General features: G+C 45.6%; 1 protein-coding gene across 2 annotated transcripts in view; it reads left to right on the forward strand.

Moving 5' to 3' along the window:
• Positions 1 to 23,033, forward strand: part of LOC138754917 (uncharacterized) — an 85,052-nt gene that overhangs the window by 18,955 nt on the left and 43,064 nt on the right. For both annotated transcript variants that reach the window (XM_069919922.1, XM_069919923.1), the window contains exons 3-4: positions 10,148 to 10,198; positions 21,482 to 21,532. In XM_069919922.1, coding sequence (XP_069776023.1) covers positions 10,148 to 10,198; positions 21,482 to 21,532 — 102 coding nt within the window. The remainder of the gene's footprint in view (positions 1 to 10,147; positions 10,199 to 21,481; positions 21,533 to 23,033) is intronic.

Below are 23,033 nucleotides of genomic sequence, written 5' to 3' on the forward strand. Positions count from 1 at the left end.
AAGTGGATATTGGTTTTATATTTTCTGAAGAGGATTGGTTAGATATCTGTTATGATAGTGTAACTAGATTGATAAATGCACTATCTAATTAATTACAATTTTTTACATCAATTATATATGATGTAATTATATATTATAATTAATTATTTGTATATATGACACCTGAAAAATTAAAAAAAATATGGTTTTCATGAATCAGATTTGTGTTTTAGATGTGGTGATACATGCTGTTTGGTCATGTATACATGTATACATATACAATCTTTTTGTGGACAGTGAGGAAGATTACCGTAGATTAAAAGGTGATTTAGGAAGGCTGGAGGTGTGGGCTGAGAAATGGCTGATGGAATTTAATACAGATAAGTGTGAGGTGTTACATTTTGGAAAGGCAAAATCTAAATAGGACATATGCATTAAATGGTAGGCTATTGAGATGTGCAGAGCAACAAAGGGATTTAGGAGTGATGGTAAATAGTACCTTCAAGGCTGATACTCAGGTAGATGGTGTGGTGAAGAAGGCATTTGGAATGTTGGCCTTCATAAATCGGAGTATTGAATTCAAGAGTAGGGAGGTTATGATGAAATTGTACAAGGCATTGGTGAGGCCAAATTTGGAGTACTGTGTACAGTTTTGGTCACCAAATTATAGGAAAGATATAAACAAAATAGAGAGAGTGCAGAGAGGTTCACGAGAATGTTGACAGGATTTCAAGGTTTGAGTTACAGGGAAAGGTTGTGCAGACACGGGCTTTTTTCTCTGGAGCATAGAAGATTGAGGGGGGACTTGATAGAGGTGTTTAAGATTTTAAAAGGGACAGACAGAGTAAATGTGGATAGGCTTTTTCAATTAAGAGTGGGGGAGATTCAAATTAGAGGGCATGGTTTAAGATTGAAGGGGGAAAATTATAAAGGGAACATGAGGGGAAATTTTTTTACGCAAAGGGTGGTAGGGATGTGGAATGAGCTTCCGGAAGACGTAGTTGAGGTGGGATCATTGGTTACATTTAAGGATAGACTGGATCGTTACATGGAGAGGAGAGGACTGGAGGGGTATGGACCAGGTGCTGGTCAGTGGGACTAGGAGGGTGGGGATTTGTTATGGCATGGACTAGTAGGGTCGAACTGGCCTGTTCTGTGCTGTAAGTGGTTATATGGTTATATGGAAAGAAAATTGAATCATTTTTACAATATCTGTATTAGATTAAAATAGTTGTAGATCCAACAGAATTTTTATTGGGTAGTTTGCAACCTCTGAAAGGCTTAGGATTAGATAAGTTCCAGCTTGCTTTTGTATATTTAGCTTTATCTGTAGCGAAAAAATGTATTGCTAGTATGTGGAAAGATACAAATATGATTGATATTAATAGATGGCATAATGAGATGAAATATTGTTTAATAATGGAAAAAATTACATATGTTTTGCATGATAATTATATATTTTTTATTAATAAGTGGCTGTTATACTCAGAATATTTACATTTCAATTTATATTGATTAGATTTTAATATGTATATTTAACTTTTTTTAATATTCTTTTTTTTTTTCTTTTTTATGGCTCTCCTTAGGATAGTTGGCTGAAGGGGGGGTTCTTTTCTTTTCTTTTTTTTCTTTTTTTCTATAAATATATATATAAAAAATGTTCATGTTCATGTTTAATTGCTGTATATGTCATATTATTTGGTTTTTGAACGAATAAATAAAGTTTAAAAAAAATGTTGCAACGCTAAAACAAGCGCTAATTATTCCTTCTCAATGGTTGAATAATTTTGTTGATGGTCATTAAACTTTTTCAAGAAGTACGAAATAGGATGTTCTATTCCATCACCATCCTTCTTCTGTAACAGTACAGCACCAACCGCTTCGTCACTGGCATCCACGGCTAAAAAGAATGGCTTTTAAAAGTTAGGGGACAAAAGTACAGGCTGATGGCATAAATGGCCTTTAACTTCAGAAACACTTCCTTACATGCTTCTGACCAGATAAATTTTTCTTTCTTTCCAAGTAGTTTTGTTAATGGGAGTGCAATTTCTGCAAAGTTTTTACAAAATCTATGATAGTAGCCAATCATGCCTAGAAATCTTTGAAGAGCTTTCTTATTACAAGGGATAGGGAATACAGTGATAGCCAATACTTGCGCTCCAACTGGTGCCATCTGTCCCTGTCCTACCACATAACCCAGATAACTTACAGTGGCATGTCCAAACTCACTGTTGTGCAAATTCACTGTGAGGTGTGCTTCCACCAGTCTCTGAAATAACTGCTCTAATTCAGGCATGTGTTCTTCCCATGTATCCGTACTAATTACTAAATCATCGATATAAGCTTCTGTGTGCTCTAAACCCTGAATTACTGCATTAATTATTCTCTGAAATGTGCCAAGACCATTTTTCATCCTGAAAGGCATAACATTATACTCATACAATCCTGAAGGTGTAACAAATGCAGAAATCTCCCTGTCTTTCTCTGTCAAAGGTACACACCAGTATCCTTTTAAGAGATCAATCTTTGTAAGAAACTTAGCCTTTCCCACCTTATCTATACAATCATCTACTCTGTCTTTGTCACCACGTTTACAATTTAATATCTGTACAAAAGCTTACAACATCTAGAGTACAGAGAAAGATTAAGGAGACAGCGACTTTATTCATTGGAACATAGATGGTTGAAGGGGGTTATGATAGAGGTATTCAAAATTATGAAAGGAATAGATAGACTAGACATGAGTAGACTCTTTCCCCTGAGGGCAGGGGAGGTTGGAACAAGAGGGCATCAGTTCAAGGTAAGGGGGCAAAACTTTATTAAAAATGTTAGAGGATGCTTCTTCACTCAGAGAGTGGTGGCAGAATGGAATGATCTTCCAGAAGAGGTAATTGCAGCAGGGTCCTTTCTGTCATTTAAGAGAAGGGTGGATATGTACATGGATATGAGGGGGTTGGAGGGATATGGCCAGAGTGTTGGAGGGGAAAACTAGTGGAATTGTTCATGTGAACTGGCACAGACTCGAAGGGCCAATATGGCCTGTTTCCGTGCTGTAAACTGTCAACACAGGGTGAACTCCAATTTGAACTTGATTTTCAGATGATGTCATTTTTGAGCATATAATCCACCTCTTGATCCAACAATCTACTCTTTTCCTGATTAACTCAGTAAGGATGCTGCTTAATAGGCTTAGCATCACTGACCTCCACATCATGACAAGTCACAGTAATTCTTCTTGGAACATCTGGCAATATATCCTTAAATTTCATAAGTAATGTCTTCATTTCTTCCCTTTCTGATTTAGTCAAATGCATTAATTTGATGTCTAAGTTTTGCAAAACTATAGAATTTTCCAGCCTGGGGCTTATCACTTTCTGTGCTCCGTGACCTTCCACGAAACTCATCTCCTCCTTACTTTCATCTATAACTAGCACCTTGGTTGGAATCCTAGTCTCCTCCTCAGTCATTTTCTCAAAGTAAGGTTTAAGCATGTTCATGTGATAGACCTGTGTCTCTCTTCGATGATCAGGTGTCTCAATGACATAGGTGACCTGGTTAATTTTTGATTTCACCTTATATGGTCCTGAACCCTGAGCTCTCAAAGGGTTTGACTGCATTGGAAACAAAACCAATACTTTGTCATCAGTTTTAATGCCCCTAAATTTTGCTTTTTGATCATAGCAAATTTTCATTTTTACCTGAGCAGTTTTTAAATTTTTCCTTGCCATCTCGCAAGCCTGATGCAATCTGTTTTTAAATTTGAAAACATAATCCAACAGATTTGATTGTATATCATTATGTATCCATTGTTCCTTCAATGGACCCCTGACTTCATGACCAAACATCAACTCAAATGGACTAAAGCCAAGAGACTCCTGAGTGGCCTCTCTAACAGCAAACAATAACAAATGGATTCCTTCATCCCAATCGTTATTATTTTCCACGCAATAAGCCCTCATCATATTTTTCACAGTTAAATGGAACCTTTCCAAGACTCCTTGACTTTTAGAATGATAGGCAGACGACACAATTTGATGGGCCCCCGATTCATACACCACCTATTGAAATATTCCAGACATAAAATTACTCCCTTGGTCCGAGTGAGTTTTCCTTGGTAGGCCAAACAGTGTGAAAAATTTTAGCATAGCCTTCACAATCGTCTTTGCTTTAATGTTTCTCAGGGGAATAGCCTCTGGAAACCTTGAAGCTGTGCATATGAGTGTAAACAAATATTCATTTCCCACTTTGGATTTTGGCAATGGGCCAACACAATCCACTATCACTTTTGAGAAGGGCTCCCCAAAAGCAGGAATGGGTTGTAAAGGTGCCACTGATGGTCCTTGTTTAGACTTGCCCACCAGTTGACAATTGTGACAGGTTCTACAAAGGTTCACAACATCCTTTCTTAATTTCAGCCAATAAAACTGTTTCCTTATCTTTTCTACCGTCTTCTTCACTCCAAGATGACCTCTTAAAGGTGTAATATGAGCCAACTTTAATATTTCATTCCTGTAAGTTTTGGGAATTGCAACTTGCCTTACTACTGCCCAGTTTTCACTGGCAAGTATCACTTGTGGTCTCCACTTTCTCATCAATATTCCATCTTGAACAAAGTAACCTACTGGCACAGTTTCAATTTCCTGGTTAGACAGAATCTTATCTCTTATCCCAGCAAGATCAGGATCATGCTTTTGTCTGGCTGTTAATTCTTGACAGCAGCAAAGCTGGATCCTTAGGTTTGTCCTCAATGTTTGCCTCCACTACAGGATCATCACAGACTTTCTCTACCTCTACCTTTTTTCTAGACATTGCTCTAGTAATGCACAAGCAGGGTAGATTTCCAAATCCTTTTCAGACTCATAAACCAATGGCTTACTTGTGAGTTTCACCGCAGGTATGACTTTACCCTCTGCTAAATCATTTCCTAGCAAAAGGGAAACTCCATCCACCGGTAGACTTGATCTTATCCCTATCGTAACCGGGCCATTAACTAAGTCTGATCTCATCACTATTCTATGCAAAGGTATAGGCTCTGCTTCACCACCATTGTCTTTAATTAAATTCACATCTCCAGTATCGACCTCCTCACCAAAATTCAAAATGTTGCTTAATATAGGCGATTGGGCAGCTCCAGCATCCCGCAGGATTTTAACTGGCATTTGATTGGATCCTTCTTTAACTGAAATAAAACCTTCAGTCATGAATGGTTTAAAAGCATCCCTAACTTTCTCACTCTGAACATAGGCAATTGGTACCACCCCTTTCTTCCTTTTCAGTACAGGACAATTTGCCCTGGTGGCAAATAGTACTCAAAAATTGTTCCTTCACCATTTCTCTTCCTCTCTTCCTTTAACCTCACTTCTAGATTTTCTTTCTACTTTACTTGGATTATCTGCAGTATTCCTTTGAAAGGTTTTCCCTGGTGTCCACTTAAACTTGTGGGTTAAAGCATATTCCTCTGCGAATTTAGCCATTTCTTGCCAAGTTTTTATATTTTTCTCTGCCAAGTACACTTGAATATTGTCAGGAACACAATTTTAAATCTCCTCAATCAGAATGATTTCCCTCAATAAATCAAAGTTATATTCCACTTTCATCGCAGCACACCACCGATCAAACACACAACCTTCCTGTAAGCAAAATCCACGTAAGATTGGGTTGCTGCCTTTTTAAAACTCCTGAACTTTTGTCTATAAGCCTCTGGGACTAGTTCATAAGATCGGAGTATAGCCTGCTTCACAAATTCATAATCAGCTGCTTGTTGTACCGTGAGACACGACTACACCTGTTGGGCTTTTCCTTTAAGAACAGGAGTGACCACTGCTCTGGTGGCCATTTGAAATTTACAGCTTATTTCTCAAAATCCTGAAAATACTGGTCTCTTTCAGCTTCCTCAAATGGAGGAACTATCCTCACTTCTCTACTGACCAGAAACCTCACCTCCTGACCAACACATGGGTTTTGGGCTTCTCCCTCTCCTTGCATTAGGGTCAGCTTTAATTTAGCTAGTTCTAGCTCATGCTTCTGTCCTTTCTCTCTCTCCTCCATTTCTGCCTGCCTTACTGCTTCCCGTACAGCTTTTCTTTCTGCCTCTCTTTCCTCTAACTCTAGTTTTCTCAAAGCCAACTTTACTTCCTCTGAAGTTTTCTCCTTTGGAAACTGTTCTAATGCAGCTTCTTCAAATATCCCCTTTCCTACATAGTGCTTAACAATCTTTCAGGCAATTTCCTTTTTTTTTCTCATCCCAGTTCTTACTGTAAAAAGTTTTAATTTGCCAACTATAACCATCAGTTCTGACTTTTTAGCCATTTTTAAATTAACCACTGAAGGGTTCGCTATGAACTGGTCAATATTCATAGTTGCTGGTTTTTCTGCTGGTGACTTATACACTCACTGTTTATTTTTAATTTCAAGCTGGAGGTTGAGTCAAACTCAGACGACTGATAACTAAGCACAAGTCAATCGCCCCTAAAGCTTCCAAATTGGTTTGATCCCGGACAATGCCCCCAAATTATGTTACAAGATCAAACCACCAACCACAAAGAAGGCAATACACACAGGGGTAAAGATGGACAATTACTTTATTAACAAAAATTCACCTTCAAACTTTAATTCAAAATCCCCCCCCCACCCCCTTTTATAACAATGCCCACTGGTTACTATGCAAATTTCTATAACAGTGTAAAACTAATAAATTCCCCAGCCTAATTAAAGTAATTAAAGTCTAAGTTATATTTTCAACCAGCCCACAGAAGAACTTAAAAACAAACACCAAACACACAAGACTCACAAAACTTCAATCTCAACCGAAGCAAAGATCATAAACAAAATTCAGTTTGTTTGGTAAACATAAGCCAAAAGATCTTTGAGAAGGGGAACGAGAGAGAGAGAGAGAGAGAGAGAGAGAGAGAGAGAGAGAGAGAGAGAGAGAGAGAGAGAGAGAGAGAGAGAGAGCACAAAATTCAAAGTTGTCTTCTGTTGCTGCAGAGAGAGGAACCACTGGCTTGGTCTGGATCCTTCTGGCTGTCTTTGGAATGTTCATCCCTTTTAAAATGCCCAACATTCTAAACTGTCCTCCAGACCATGACTCATGCTCTGGGCCTCCTTCCACTCCACAGCACCCCTTATCCAAGTCCTGAAATTTTTAGATAATTTTCTGCACATGCCCAGTCCGTCTCCCACTCTCTGCAGTCCACCTTCACCTTGGCTCTCTAAGGCAAACTGTCACTTTTTAACATAAAACCACACAACTCTTAGGCCAATACACAACACAGAACTCTGTAACAATGGTCTGATCGTATTAAGTATTTGGGTATTATTATTGACACTAATTATAATTATTTATTTGTCCTTATTGACTGAATTAAATGAGATGTGAATCGGTGGAAGGATTTGCCTATAATGTTGATGGGACGGGTGAATTGTATGAAAATGAATATCTTCACCCAAATTCAATATTTGTTCCAATCTATTCCATGTAAGATTCCTCATAAATTTTTAAAAGATTTGAATACTTTGATGAGAACATTTCTGTGGAATGACAAAATGGTGAGTGTTTCACTACAGAAATTAACTTGGTCTACAACTTCCTAATTTCCAAAGTTTATTATGAATCAGCTCATCTTAAAATTCATTAATAGGATGTTTCAAGTGGACAGCCCCCTGGTATGGGCTAATTCTGAATTTTCCCAGATTGGAGAAAAGAGGACAAATCAATATAATTATTAAGTAATTATAATTTATTGGGGCTGAAACACTTGATGGAGTTAAGGATTAACAAGAATAAAATTGTAGGTACTGAAGGTACAATTTCAGCCAAAACACTTTTGTTTCAAAATAAGCTTTTCCCTTTTACAGTTAATGATCAACTTTTGAAGTTATAGGAGCAAAAAGGAATTAAATTGATAGAAGATTGTTATGAGGCGGGTTATTTTGTTTCCTTTCAAAGAATGAAAGAGAAATATGATATACCTTCGAGTTCTCTCTTTTCTTATTAGCAAGTTAAAGCTCTATTGCTAGATAATTTTGGACATACTTTGAGGCTTCCTAGAAGATCTAAATTTGAGAACTGGTAATAAATGTTTTATATTGGATATGTATACCTTATTGCGGGCTAAAATGCCCAAGCCAGATGTTGATAAAACTAGAGTGAAATGGGGAAAATGATTTGGAAGTATCTATTTTCCCAGATGATTGGAGATCAATATGTGAGGACAGTGTGACTAAAATTGTAAATGTAAGGTATAGATTGGTTCATTATAACTTTATACTTGACTCCAAAGAAATTAAAGAAATTTAAATACGTTTCTTCCGATTTATGCTTTAGATGTCATAAGGAAGCAGGAACTTTTTTTACATTCAGTTTGGTTATGTGAGTCGGTTAAACCCTTTTTGGAATAAAATTAAGGAATTTTTGGAGGTTATGTTTAAATTTAAAATTTCACTTGACCCAAAGATATTGGGTTATATGAAAACATTGAATTTGGAGTTAAAATTAGATGAATTTCAAATTGCCTTTATAAGCTGGACTTAGCAGTGGCCGGGAAATGTCTTGCAGTTACGTGGAAAAGTGAGACTAAATTGAGTATCCAACGATGGCAGGTGGAAATGAGATCATGTATCCCTTTAGAGATGATAACATTAGTATTCAACTGTATTTTGAACATTTGATTTATTATTGTTTATAAATAAAATTTGCAAAAAAAAAGATACATAAACAAGGTTTCGGGCTTGAGGCCTACGTCACGGTGCAGGCAGGCATCCCTCAGCTTTCACAGAGGTTTGCAATGGTCAGAACTGAAACCTGGAAGCCGGCAGACACCGTGGTTGAGGTAGGAAGTGTTACGGCACCAGGGACCAGAACCGGGGTTCGAATCCCACGCTGTCTGTATGTTCTCTTCCCCCCACCCCGTGTCTGTGTTGTTTTTCCTGGGGGGGGAGGGGAAAGCTCCATTTTCCTCCCATCATTCAAAACGTACCGGGGAGAGGGGGTTGGGGGTCTGTAGGTTAATGGGGTGTAAATTGGGTAGAAGGGACTTGTGGGCTGAAATGGCCTGTTACCATGCTGCATGTCTAAAAAGTAGTAAAAACACAAAGCTGGAGAAACTCAGCAGGTGTCCTTTATAAAGGTAAATGTAAGATTCTGAGAGACCTGTTTCCCAGGGCAGGATCAGCAAACACCAGAAGATGTCTGTACAAAGTGAAGGGAGGGAAGTTGCGGGGAGACGTCAGGGGTATGTTTTCTTTTACACAGAGAGTTCTGGGGGCCTGGAATGCCTTGTCGGGGGTAGTGGTGGAGGCTGGTACAATAGGGGCATTTAAATTTTTTAATTTAGACGTACCACACGGTACCAGGCCTTTTCAACCCATGAGTCCAGGCCGCCCAATTTACACCCAATTAATCTATAGTCTCCGGTACATTTTGGACGGTGGGAGGAAACCAGAGCCCCCCTGGGAAAAACCCCCGCAGACATGCGAAGAATGTACAAACTCCTTACAGACAGTGCAGGATTTGAACACATGTCTTGGTTGGTGGCGCTGTAACGGTGTTGTGTCAACTGCTACACTGATCGTGCCAGGCACTTGGAGGGAAGATTAAATAGAGGAAGGGAGGGTTTAGTTTTTTTTCAGTATAAATAGGTTGGTGCATCATTGTGGGCCAAAGGGCCTGCAATGTGCTGTACTGAGAGGGAGAGAGAGAGAGGGATAGGGGGTGAGGGGGAGAGTGAGTGCTGAGGGGAAGAGGGGAGAGAGGGGGAGACGGGGAGGAGAGAGAGGATAGGTGGTGAGGGGGAGAGTGAGGGCTGAGAGGGCGAGAGGGGAGAGAGGGATAGGGGGTGAGGGGAGAGAGAGCTGAGGGGGAGAGGGAGGAGGGAAAGGGAGAGAGAGGATAGGGGTGAGGGGGAGAGGGAGGGAGAGAGAGACTGAAACATTGCGTGCACGTCCATGTCTTGATGTCCACGTAAGAGAGTGGGAGAGAGAGAAATAGAGGAAGAGAGATATATAGAGAGAAAACATCACATCCATGTGTGTTTGTGCCTGTGTGTGTAAGATGCACAAACAAATTTTAAAAAAGTATTGTTGGGCAGTCTCCCAGCAGGACCATATGGAGGGGGCCAGGGTGCAGAAGGGGCTGAACGATGTCAACCTCTCCCATCTCCACCCTCAGGTGAAGTGAAAACAAGAAGAAATGGGTCTGAAGATGTTTTACTCCATCCTGGTAAGTCCCTTGTCACCAGATCCCAAACTGATCTCAATGGTTCACAATCCATGCAAAGTGCCCCTCAAATCTGTTCACTGGTCACACCTGACATCGAGGCTTACAGAGAACGCCCTGGAAACTTCACCTTATCAGAAGAGGGATCTTGTACACTTATATCTGGGCAGTACTGACTATGGTGCGCTGTTAGACAGAATCAGACACACACAAGGTAAAGACTGAACAACAGGCTTTAATCCACAAAAATTTCCAGAGAGACAGGCTGACTGTGGCTGCAGCAACTTAGTGTGAGGCCTCGGGAGGCCGGCGCAGGCTTATATCCTGGAGGGTGATTGACACGCGACCTGGTGGGGCTTGATCCATTCAGGCCGACTGATTGACAGCCAGCCAGGTGTTGTCCTGTCCCCTTACACTCCTGCAGGTACAGAGGCTTCCCCCTGCAATAGGCTGGTGGTGGACCACCATGTGAGAAACAGAAGTACCTTCACAGAAATTGCTCGAGACAAAAATTGAGAACAAAGAACATTTATTATACAACAATGCAAAGTTGGGTGCTTTCCCCTTACCCTGGGAATACACACATACTGGGGCTCACCCAACTTTTATACAGTTTATTTCAGTATAGAAGTACCCTCCCCCTTACATTCTTCTGCCTCCTGGATGAGTTTGGCATTAGGCAATCCTGTCTGCCTACTTGCTGTTTCTGTGAACTTGGAGGACCAGGGGGTATCCTGTCAGTGTCCCATCATGTCATTGTCCTTATTCACACCTTCCTGACTCTCAGGGCTGACTAACTTCTTTCATGCAGAACTTGCTAATTCTGTCTAAGGCTAGAAGACCCTTATCTTATTCAGACTAACTTTACTTTCTACATTCTATTCTTATCCTATTCATACTGGCTTTATTAATTTACCCATATATCTATATTAGTTTCCTCATCTTCATATTTTTATATCAGTTTTACTCATCTCTCACAATCCTCACTTTTCTTTTAGATCAGTGTTACTCATCTCTCACAATCCTCACTTTTCTTTTAGATCAGCGTTACTTATCTCTCACACCTTATTCACAAACCTGCCTTTGTCCTTATTCATACCTTCCCTACCTTCAGGGCTACAACCTTATATGCAGAACTTGCTAATTCTGTCTAAAAGGCTAGAAGACCCTTATCTTATTCAGACTAACTTTACTTCCTACATTCTATTATCTATGATTATCCTATTCATACTGGCTTTCTTTGGCTTGGCTTCACAGACGGATGAAGATTTATGGAGGGGTAATGTCCACATCAGCTGCAGTCTCGTTTGTGGCGGACAAGTCCGATGCGGGACAGGCAGACACGGTTGCAGGGGAAAATTGGTTGGTTGGGGTTGGGTGTTGGGTTTTTCCTCCTTTGTCTTTTGTCAGTGAGGTGGGCTCTGTGGTCTTCTTCAAAGGAGGTTGCTGCCCGCCGAACTGTGAGGTGCCAAGATGCTCGGTTTGAGGCAATATCAGCCCACTGGCGGTGGTCAATGTGGCAGGCACCAAGAGATTTCTTTAGGCAGTCCTTGTACCTCTTCTTTGGTGCACCTCTGTCTCGGTGGCCAGTGGAGAGCTCGCCATATAACATGATCTTGGGAAGGCAATGGTCCTCCATTCTGGAGACATGACCTACCCAGCGCAGTTTGGGTGGATTCGATGCTGTCGGCCTCTGCCATCTCGAGTACTTTGATGTTGGAGATGAAGTCGCTCCAATGAATGTTGAGGATGGAGCGGAGTCAACACTGGTGGAAGCGTTCTAGGAACCGTAGGTGATGCCGGTAGAGGACCCATGATTCGGAGCCGAACAGGAGCGTGGGTATGACAACGGCTCTGTATATGCTAATCTTTGTGAGGTTTTTCAGTTGGTTGTTTTTCCAGACTCTTTTGTGTAGTCTTCCAAAGGCTCTATTTGCCTTGGCGAGTCTGTTGTCTATCTCATTGTCGATCCTTGCATCCGATTAAATGGTGCAGCCGAGATAGGTAAACTGGTTGACCATTTTGAGTTTTGTGTGCCCGATGGAGATGTGAGGGGGCTGGTAGTCATGGTGGGGAGCTGGCTGATGGAGGACTTCAGTTTTCTTCAGGCTGACTTCCAGGCCAAACATTTTGGCAGTTTCCGCAAAACAGGATGTCAAGCGCTGAAGAGCTAGCTCTGAATGGGCAACTAAAGCGGCATCGTCTGCAAAGAGTAGTTCACGGACAAGTTGCTCTTGTGTCTTGGTGTGATCTTGCAGGCGCCTCAGATCGAAGAGACTGCCATCCATGCGGTACCGGATGTAAACAGCGTCTTCATTGTTGAGGTCTTTCATGGCTTGTTTCAGCATCATGCTGAAGAAGATTGAAAAGAGGGTTGGTGCGAGAACGAAGCCTTGCTTCACACCATTGTTAATGGAGAAGGGTTCAGAGAGCTCGTTGCTGTATCTGACCCGACCTTGTTGGTTTTCATGCAGTTGGATAACCATGTTGAGGAACTTTGGGGGGCATCCGAGGCGCTCTAGTATTTGCCAAAGCCCTTTCCTACTCACGGTATCGAAGGCTTTGGTGAGGTCAACAAAGGTGATGTAGAGTCCTTTGTTTTATTCATTACACATATTCATACTAGCTTTCTTCATCTTTCATATTTTCATATTAGTTTTATTCATCTCTCACAACCACATTCACCCCCTTCTTTAAAATTGTCCTGGGGGTGGGGGGTGTTCAGTAACAAGAAATCACACCCACTATATACATACAATATTTACAGGTTGGGACGATTCAGCGGCCGCTGGGGTCTCTGTGACTGTTGTAGGAGTGGCTCCTGGTCACTGGTCAGAGGGGAAGTGGGGGGGGGGGGTGGGGGCTGGCAGCAGGGGTGTGTGTGTGGCTGGTGTGGTGACGCATGAAGGGGTGGCCAGGAGGGTTGGGGTCAATGTATGTGGGTCGTATTGGATGGGTGGGGGGGGCAGGTTCATCTCCTAAGGCTGAAGTGGGCCCCTGGTGATCAAGGAGGCCCTGTGTGCCCCATAGCTGCCTGGGGATGGGAATGTATGCCCGGTTAGCGTCGTCCTGGGTTGGAGGGTGGCATGGTGTGGTGGGTGCTCCTGCTGGTGCGAGGTCCCTGGTTGAGATGGTGTCCTCCATGTCACTGCCAAACCTAATGTAAACATAGTTATGGTTGCATGAAGGAGGAAGACCTGCTCGACCAGGGCTTCGGCCTTGTGTGTCTGTACATGCTTACGTAGAAGCACCGGTTCCGGGGATGTGAACCATGCTGGGAGTGACATTCCAGTCGCCGACCTCCTGGGGAATGAGAACAGATATTTGTGAGGTGTCTCGTTGGTAGCCGTGCACAGCAGTGACTGAATGGCATGGAGCGCCTCGGGCAGGGCGTCCTGCCAGTACTCAATGGCCTACCCTTTAGACCTGAGAGCCAGGAGGACTGCCTTCCAGACCACCCCATTCTCGCGTTCCACTTGCCCGTTGCCTCTCGGGTTATAGCTTGTCGTGCAACTGGTCGCGATGCCCCTCGCCAACAGGTACTGGCACAGCTCGTCGCTCATGAAACTAAACCCCTGGTTGCTGTGGATGAAGGCAGGGTAGTGTGTGTACTCATCCACTACCGTGAGGAAGTAGATGTTTCAGTTTATGGAAGGCAGGGGCCCTTTGAAGACCACGCTGAGATGCTTGAAAGGCCGAGTAGCCTTTACAATGTGGGCCTGGGGGGCGGGTGGAAGAAGTGAGGTTTACACTCCGCACAGACCTGACAGGCCTTGGTCAGGTCCCTGACATCCCTGATGGTGTGCAGCATATTTTGGGACTTAACAAAATAGTACCACTAGGTGACGCCCAGATGGCAGAGGGACTCATGCAATGTCTGAAACTTGTCATCATGCATGGATGCGCAGGTACGAGAGAGGACATCAGGGGAGTCGTTAAACTTTCTGGGGCGGTACTGGATGTCGTAGCTGTAGGTTGCCAGCTTGACTCTCCGCGCAGGATCTTGTCATTCTTGATCTTGCTCTTGTGGGTAGTGTTAAACATGAATGCCACGGCCTGCTGGTCTGTGAGGAGGGTGAATCTCCTGCTGGCCAGGTAGTGGCGCAAGTGCGGACCACTTCCACAATCACCTGGGCTTCCTTTTCAATGGCGGAGTGCCCTAGCTCGGAGCCGTGGAGGGTCCTGGAGAAGAAGGTGATGGGCCACCTTGGAGGCATCGGTCTCCACCTGGAAGGGGGAGTCCTCATCCACAGCCTGCATTGTGGCGTCCGCGATGTCTTGCCTGATGCGGGTGAAGGCTGCCTGCGCCTCAGGTGGAAGGGGAAAAGTTGTGGCTTTGGCCAGTGGGCGGACCTTGTCCGAGAAGCGAAGGACCCACTACGAGTAATAAGACAACAGGCCCAGAAATTTGTGGAGGGCCTTTAGTGTGGTGGAGGGGGGGTGATAACTCCATTAATGAGCGCATTCTTTCCGGATCTGGGCCGACGACTCCATGGGCCACAATGTACCCCAGGATGGTGAGGCGGGTGGTGGTGAACACACACTCCTCCTTGTGTGAGGTTCAGCTCCGCGACCATCTGGAGGAATTTTTCCAGGTTAGCATCGTGGTCCTGCTGGTCATGGCCACAGATAATGAGGTTATCCAGATATGGGAACATCGCCTTCAGCTTGTGCTGGTCTACCATGCGATCCATCTCCCGCTGGAAGATGGACACCCCATTCATGACCCCAAAAAGAACCCGGCAGAAGTGGTACAGGCGCCCGTCCGCCTCAAAGGCAGTGTAGGGCTTGTCCTTTGGGTGGATCGGGATTTGGTGATACGCCGACTTCAGGTCAATCGTGGAGAAAACCCGGTAGCGGGCTATCTCATTGACCATGTCAGTGATCCTTGGCAGGGGGTAGGCATCCAACTGGGTGTACCGATTAATGGTCTGGCTGTAATCCACGATCATCCTCTGCTTACTTCTCCCCTTTGACCACCAGGACTTGGGCTCTCCAAGGACTGTTACTGGGCTCTATAACGCCTTCCACCAGGAGTCGCCGCACCTCTGCCTTGATGAAGTCCCCGTCTGCAGCACAATAGCGCATACTTCTGGCGGTGATCAGCTTGCAGCCTAGCGCAAGATGTGGAAAGAGCGCCGGTGGGGTGATGCGCAGTGTGGAGAGGCCGTAGGTTGGCCGGGGCTGGTAGTTTGGCGTGCTGTGCAATGTGAGTGGAAGTTGAGGCCCACCGAAGGCAAGGGTGACACTTTGCAGGTGGCACTGGAAATCCAGGCCCAGGAGGAGTGGTGCACAGAGTTTGGGCATGACCAGGAGCCTGAATCCTGTGTAAGTCTCCCCTCCCACTGTTATATCGACCGAGCAGCGCCCGAGGATACCAACAGTCTTATCCTTGGGGGCAAGGGCGATCGAGCAGGTGGTGGGGCGGACCTTTACCCTTAGGGAGTGGGCCATGCTAGGGTGAATGAAGCTCTCAGTGCTGCCACTATCCAACAGGCACTTTGTTACCTGCCCGTTGACTCGCACATCCATCAACAAGCACCCAAGATCGTGGGGGATGTCCCTGGTCAGCGTGGAGGTGGCCAGGACCATCTCGGAGTCAGAGTTGTTGCTATCCGGAGGGATGGGGAGCGTCGATAAGGCGACCTGGTCATCGCCTGTGTTGACCATGTCGACATCGGACATGAGGTGCAGCATGCAGTAGCCAATGGCCTCCAGAGGTGTGGAGAGCGTCGGTAGGGTGGCCTGGTCATCGCCCGTGTTGACCACATTGCTGTCGGTCGCTGGGTGCGGCGTGCAGCAGGTGATGCCGCCTGAAGGCATGGGGAGCGTCAGTAGGGCAGCCTGGTCATCACCCGTGTTGACCATGTCGTTCTCAACGTCGTCGGGGTCCCTCCATGTCAGGCGCTGCCTGGCCCAAAATGGCTGGCCTCCTTCCCCAGCCATGTCCGTTTCGCCAGGGGAAGTGACGTCATCACGGCCAGCGGCTGTGACGTCATTACATCAGCCAGAAGTGACATCACGCTGTGAGCCGGAAGTGATGTCACTGTAGTTCTCAGTGAGCGGCGCCGGCGAGGGCGGGGGCTGGTGCAGATGCTCATGACACACGCTGTGACGGTCACTGATGGGGCCGGATGTTGCGTGAAGTCGGGGAAGGGGGAATTTGTTGTGAGGACAATGGCGCCACCTGACACGCACATGTGGGGGAGTCTGCGGTGGAGGTAGGGAGGTCATAGAGGGCCACTGAGCTGCCAGCAGGTTTAGAGAGGCACACTTTTGCAAAGTGGCCTTTCTTGCCGCATCGGGAACAATATTGGTTCCTCGCTGGGCAGTTTTGGTGCGATCGTTGATCTGACCCACACCAGGACCCACAGTACTTACAGGGGTGCTGGGCGCCTGCTGCAGCGACGTTCTCCTCCCCAGCTCGGCCTGGGGCTGCAGCTGCAGTGTGAGAGGGCCATGAGGGAGCCTGGGGGAACCTGGAATCGAAGGCTTTGATGTGCAGGGCTGCTGCTTCCAGGGTTTGGACCACTTCCACAGTCCTGGTTAGGGCATAGATGTTGTCTTCCAGCAACTTCTGCCGGATGGCCCTCAAGCGTAGCCCTCGGACAAAGGTGTCCTGGATCAGCCTCTCAACCTCCTCTGCACCTACCCTGAGTTCAGCCAGACATGGTCGGACCAACTCTTGCAAGTGTCCCAGGTAAGACTCAGCCGTCTCCCTGGGTTGCTGGGCTCGGGTGTTGATAAGGTACCTTGCACAGACCACATTCATGGGGGGCTTGTACAAGTTCTCGAGAGTGTCCATTGTGTACGTGGAGCAGCCTTTGGTTACCTGGAAGGCGTGGGGACCAACCTCTTCCGATCCTAACCTCTTCCGATTGAAGTCCAGGATGTCGCCCTCGTGTGCCTCGACTGCGTGCTGCCAGATCCCGAAGCGTGTCTGGGCTTCCAGGTGGTGTGGGTCGACCTCGAGGCTCCCTGCGCTCAGGAGATTTTCCATGGCAGCCGTGGGAAAATTTTTTGGATTAAATTGTGGTGCGCTGTTAGACAGAACTGAACAACAGGCTTTAATCCACAAAGATTTCCACAGAACCAGGCTGGCTGTGGCTGCAGCAACTTAGTGTGAGGCCTCGGGAGGCCGGCGCAGGCTTATATCCTGGAGGATGATTGACACCCGACCGGTTGTGGCTTGATCCAGGTGTTGTCCCCTTACACTCCTGCAGGTACAGAAGTTGCCCCCTGCAGAAGGCCGGTGGTACACTCCTCCAGGTACAGAAGTTTCCCCCTGCAGTAGGCCGGCGGTGGACCACCACACTGGCAGGGAAAATGAAAGAGAGAGTAAAGCCACATATTATGCCCATATGCGGCTGTCGGGAGGCTACTTGAAAGTGCAGGAGGCGCATGCAAGGTGAACTTTGTAACCCGTTCTCTCCCTATATCCACATGTCGGTCCCCACACTGATCCCACTACCCCATGCTCTCTCCACAGCCGTGTATTAGTCACCACACTGTGGGGTGGCCAGCATGGGCTGTCAGCAATGAGGTGGCAAGCACGGGATGCTGGGACGGCTAGTGTGGGCAGAGCAGAAGGATCAGTGTAGGGATCGACACGGGACTGTGGGGGGAGAGCGGGAAAGTGGGATCAGTATGGGGAGAGCCCACGCTGGCTGCCCCACAGTGTGGTGACTAATGCAGGGCTGTGGTAAGAGCATGGGGCAATGGGATCAGAGTGGGGACCGTCATGGGGCTATGGGGAGAGAGTGGGGCAGTGGGATCAGTGTGGGGATTGACATGGAGCTTTGGGGAGAGAGTGGAGAAGTAGGATCAGTGTGGGGACCGCCCGCACTGGCTGCCCCATCTCTGACAGCCTGAAGGGACAGGAGCCGGAGTGCGCTCCGAGGCACCTCCCGTGCAGCTGTCCCTTTCAGGAGGCCAGCGCTGCGTGTTCAGCGCTGCCACCTGAATGACAATTCCACAGGTCTGAATCGGCTTCTGCAGGCGCATTCTTGGCGGAGAATACACCTGAAACCGGCCTAGAGAGGAAGAATGAAACAGAACGGTAGAGGAACATCATGTGTGTTTGTGTGTGTGCGCAAAAGGAGAGTGTGAGAGAGTAAAGGAGAGAGAGAGAGAGAAAGTGAAAGAGGGCAAAACAGAAAGAAAGAAAGAGGGAGAGAGACCCCTGTGTGTTTACTACCTGTGTGTGGAAGAGAGAGAGAGGGGGAGCTGGAGAAACGTTAGATGGGTGTGCGAATTTGTGTCTGTGTGAATGTAAGAGAGAGATAATATATATAATATAATATATAACAATTACAGCACGGAAACAGGCCATTAGGCCCTTCTAGTCCGCACCGAACCAAACACCCCTTTCTAATCCCACCTCCCTGCACAATGCCCATAACCCTCCATCTTCTTCTCATCCATATACCTGTCCAACCTTTTCTTAAATAATACAATTGACTCCGCCACCACTATTTCTCCCGGAAGATCATTCCACACAGCTACCACTCTCTGAGTAAAGAAGTTCCCCCTCATGTTACCTCTAAACCTCTGCCCCTTAATTCTTAACTCATGTCCTCTTGTTTTAAACTTTCCTCCTCTTAACGGAAATAGTCTATCCACATCCATTCTGTCTATCCCTTTCATAATCTTAAATACTTCTATCAAATCCCCTCTCAACCTTCTACGCTCCAAAGAATAAAGACCCAATCTGTCCAATCTCTCCCCATACTCCAGATGCTTAAACCCAGGCAACATTCTGGTAAACCTTCTCTGCACTCTCTCCACTCTGTTTATATCCTTCCTATAATTAGGCGACCAGAACTGCACACAGAACTCCAAATTAGGCCGCACCAACGTCTTATACAATCTCAACATCACCTCCCAACTCCTATATTCCATGCAATGATTGATAAAGGCCAGCATACTAAAAGCCTTCTTCACCACCCTATTCACGTGAGTTTCTACCTTCAGGGAACGATGTACCGTCACTCCTAAATCTTTCTGCTCTTCTGTATTCCTCAATGCTCTCCCATTTACCACATATGTCCTATTCTGATTCTTCTTACCAAAATGAAGCACCTCACACTTATCAGCATTAAATTCCATCTGCCATTTTTCAGACCACTTTTCTAAGCAGCCCAAATCCCTCTGCAATCCTTGAAAACCTTATCCACTATTCCACCTATCTTAGTATCGTCTGCATATTTACTAATCCAATTCACCACCCCATCATCTAGATCATTAATGTATATAACGAACAACAATGGGCCCAATACAGATCCTTGAGGCACACCACTGGTCACCGGCCTCCAACCTGACAGACAATTATCCACTACCACTCTCTGGCCTCTCCCTTTCAGCCAATGTTCAATCCATTTGACTATCTCAAAATTTATACCTAAAGACTGCACCTTCCTAACTAACCTAATGGAGGGAGGTTGAGAAATATTACCCACACGTGCATGTGGTGTCTGTGTTTGTGAGATGGAAGTTGATAGACATTGTGTGTGTGTGTGTGTGTGATTTGTATTTGTGTGTGTGTGTGTGTGTGTGTGTGTGTGTGTGTGTGTGTGATTTGTATTTGTGTGTGTGTGCAGGATTGTGTGTTAGTGAGTGTGGGTGTGTGGGATTTGTGTGTGTTTGTGTATGTGTGTGTGTGTGTGTGTGTGGGCTCTGTGGGTGTGTGTGGGATTTGTGTGGGCGATTTGTGTGGATGTGTGTGATGGGCTCTGTGTGTGGGTTGTGTGTGTGGACTGTGTGTGGGATTTGTGTGGATGTGTTGGGCTGTGTGTGTGTGTGTGTGTGTGTGTGTGTGTGTGATTTGTATTTGTGTGTGTGTGTAGGATTGTATGTTAGTGAGTGTGGGTGTGTGGGATTTGTGTGTGTTTGTGTATGTGTGTGGGCTCTGTGGGTGTGTGTGGGATTTGTGTGGGCGATTTGTGTGAATGTGTGTGATGGGCTCTGTGTGTGGGTTGTGTGTGTGGACTGTGTGTGGGATTTGTGTGGGTGAGCATGGATTGTGTGTGTGGGTGTGTATGGGATTTGTGTGGATGTGTTGGGCTGTGTGTGTGTGTGTGTGTGTGTGTGATTTGTATTTGTGTGTGTGTGCAGGATTGTGTGTTAGTGAGTGTGGGTGTGTTGGATTTGTGTGTGTTTGTGTATGTGTGTGTGTGTGGGCTCTGTGGGTGTGTGTGGAATTTGTGTGGATGTGTGTGATGGGCTCTGTGTGTGGGTTGTGTGTGTGGACTGTGTGTGGGATTTGTGTGGGTGAGCATGGATTGTGTGTGTGGGTGTGTGTGGGATTTGTGTGGATGTGTTGGGCTGTGTGTGTATGTGTGTGTGTGTGTGTGTGTGTGTGTGTGTGTGTGTGTGTGTGTGTGTGTGTGTGTGTGTGTCTGCGAGAGAGAGAGAGAGAGAGAGAGAAAGAGAGACAGAGAGAGAGAAATTCAGTTTAAATTGCAGGCTGGTCACGAAAATGTTCAGAGCTCCTGAAGGGAAAATGCCAGGATAGAAACATAACATAACATAACATAACAATTTACAGCACGGAAACAGGCCATTAGGCCCTTCTAGTCCGCACCGAACCAAACACCCCTCTCTAGTCCCACCTCCCTGCACAATGCCCATAACCCTCCATCTTCTTCTCATCCATATACCTGTCCAACCTTTTCTTAAATAATACAATTGACTCCGCCACCACTATTTCTCCCGGAAGCTCATTCCACACGTCTACCACTCTCTGAGTAAAGAAGTTCCCCCTCATGTTACCTCTAAACCTCTGCCCCTTAATTCTTAACTCATGTCCTCTTGTTTTAATCTTTCCTCCTCTTAACGGAAATAGTCTATCTACATCCACTCTGTCTATCCCTTTTTGCTTTGGAGCATAGAAGGATGAGAGGAGACTTAATAGAGGTCTACAAGGTTATGAGAGGCATAGATAGGGTGGGCAGCCAGCACCTGTTTCCCAGGGGAGGAATATCAAACGCCAGAGGACATCTGTACAAAGTTAAGGGAGGGAAGTTTAGGGGAAAGATCGGGTTAAGTTTTTTGTTTTGTTTTTTTTTTCTTTTCTTTTCTAATTTCCATCCTGACCTTTTTCACAGCCTGTATTTTTGCGGGAAATTTGCAGAAATTTCACACTTCTCAGTGGAAGTTTGAAAGAAATAAAAAAAGATTTTTAACCATGTTAGAAGCAATGGTGTACTGTGGGACAGTCCGATAGCACATCCACAATGGGGATGAAAATTGCGTTGTCTAAAGTAAACCTCCCATCTCCACCCTCAGGTGATGTGAAGCCAGGAAGAAATGAGTCTGAAGATGTTTTACTCAATTTTGGTAAGTTCCTTGTCACCAGATCTCAGGAAAAGAGAGAGTGGAGAGAGAGAGAAAAGATTGAGTGTATGTGTGTGTGTTGGTGTTGCTGTGTGTGTATAATTTTATGTGGGAATCAGTGTGCATGAGAGTGTGCATTGGTGTGCATGAGTGTGTACCAGTGTGTGTGTGTGTATTGTGTTGTGTGTATCGGGGCGAGTTTATTGGTGTGTGTGTGTGTGTGTGTATTAGGTGTGTGTGTGTATTAGGTGTGTGTGTGTAGGTGAGAGGGGTGTGTGTGAGGGATGTGTGTGTATCGGTGTGTGCATATCTGTGTGTGTGTGTGAGGGGTGTTTGTGGGTGTGAGGGGTGTGTGTGCTGTGTTTGTGAGGGGTGTGTGTGTATCAGTGTGTGCGTATCTGTGTCTGAGTGTGAGGTGTGTGGGTGTGTGAGTGGTGTGTGTGAAATGTGTTTGAGGGGTGTGTGTGTGACGGATGTGAGTGTGAGGGGAGTGTGCATGTGAGGTGTGTGTGTGTAAGTGGTGTGTGTAAGGGGAGTGTGTGTGTGTATGTGAGGGGAGTGTGTGTGTATCAGTGTGTGCATATCTGTTTGTTTGTGTGTGAGGTGTGTGTGTATCAGTGTGTGCACATCTGTGTCTGTGTGAGATGTGTTTGTGTGTGTGGACTGTGTGTGGGATTTGTGTGGATGTGTTGGGCTGTGTGTGTGTGTGTGTGTGTGTGTGATTTGTATTTGTGTGTGTGTGTAGGATTGTATGTTAGTGAGTGTGGGTGTGTGGGATTTGTGTGTGTTTGTGTATGTGTGTGGGCTCTGTGGGTGTGTGTGGGATTTGTGTGGGCGATTTGTGTGAATGTGTGTGATGGGCTCTGTGTGTGGGTTGTGTGTGTGGACTGTGTGTGGGATTTGTGTGGGTGAGCATGGATTGTGTGTGTGGGTGTGTATGGGATTTGTGTGGATGTGTTGGGCTGTGTGTGTGTGTGTGTGTGTGATTTGTATTTGTGTGTGTGTGCAGGATTGTGTGTTAGTGAGTGTGGGTGTGTGGGATTTGTGTGTGTTTGTGTATGTGTGTGTGTGTGGGCTCTGTGGGTGTGTGTGGGATTTGTGTGGATGTGTGTGATGGGCTCTGTGTGTGGGTTGTGTGTGTGGACTGTGTGTGGGATTTGTGTGGGTGAGCATGGATTGTGTGTGTGGGATTTGTGTGGATGTGTTGGGCTGTGTGTGTATGTGTGTGTCTGCGAGAGAGAGAGAGAGAGAGAGAGAAAGAGAGACAGAGAGAGAGAAATTCAGTTTAAATTGCAGGCTGGTCACGAAAATGTTCAGAGCTCCTGAAGGGAAAATGCCAGGATAGAAACATAACATAACATAACATAACAATTTACAGCACGGAAACAGGCCATTAGGCCCTTCTAGTCCGCACCGAACCAAACACCCCTCTCTAGTCCCACCTCCCTGCACAATGCCCATAACCCTCCATCTTCTTCTCATCCATATACCTGTCCAACCTTTT

The sequence above is a fragment of the Narcine bancroftii genome, chromosome 2 (genome assembly GCF_036971445.1).
Source record: "Narcine bancroftii isolate sNarBan1 chromosome 2, sNarBan1.hap1, whole genome shotgun sequence".
NCBI lineage: Eukaryota > Metazoa > Chordata > Chondrichthyes > Torpediniformes > Narcinidae > Narcine > Narcine bancroftii.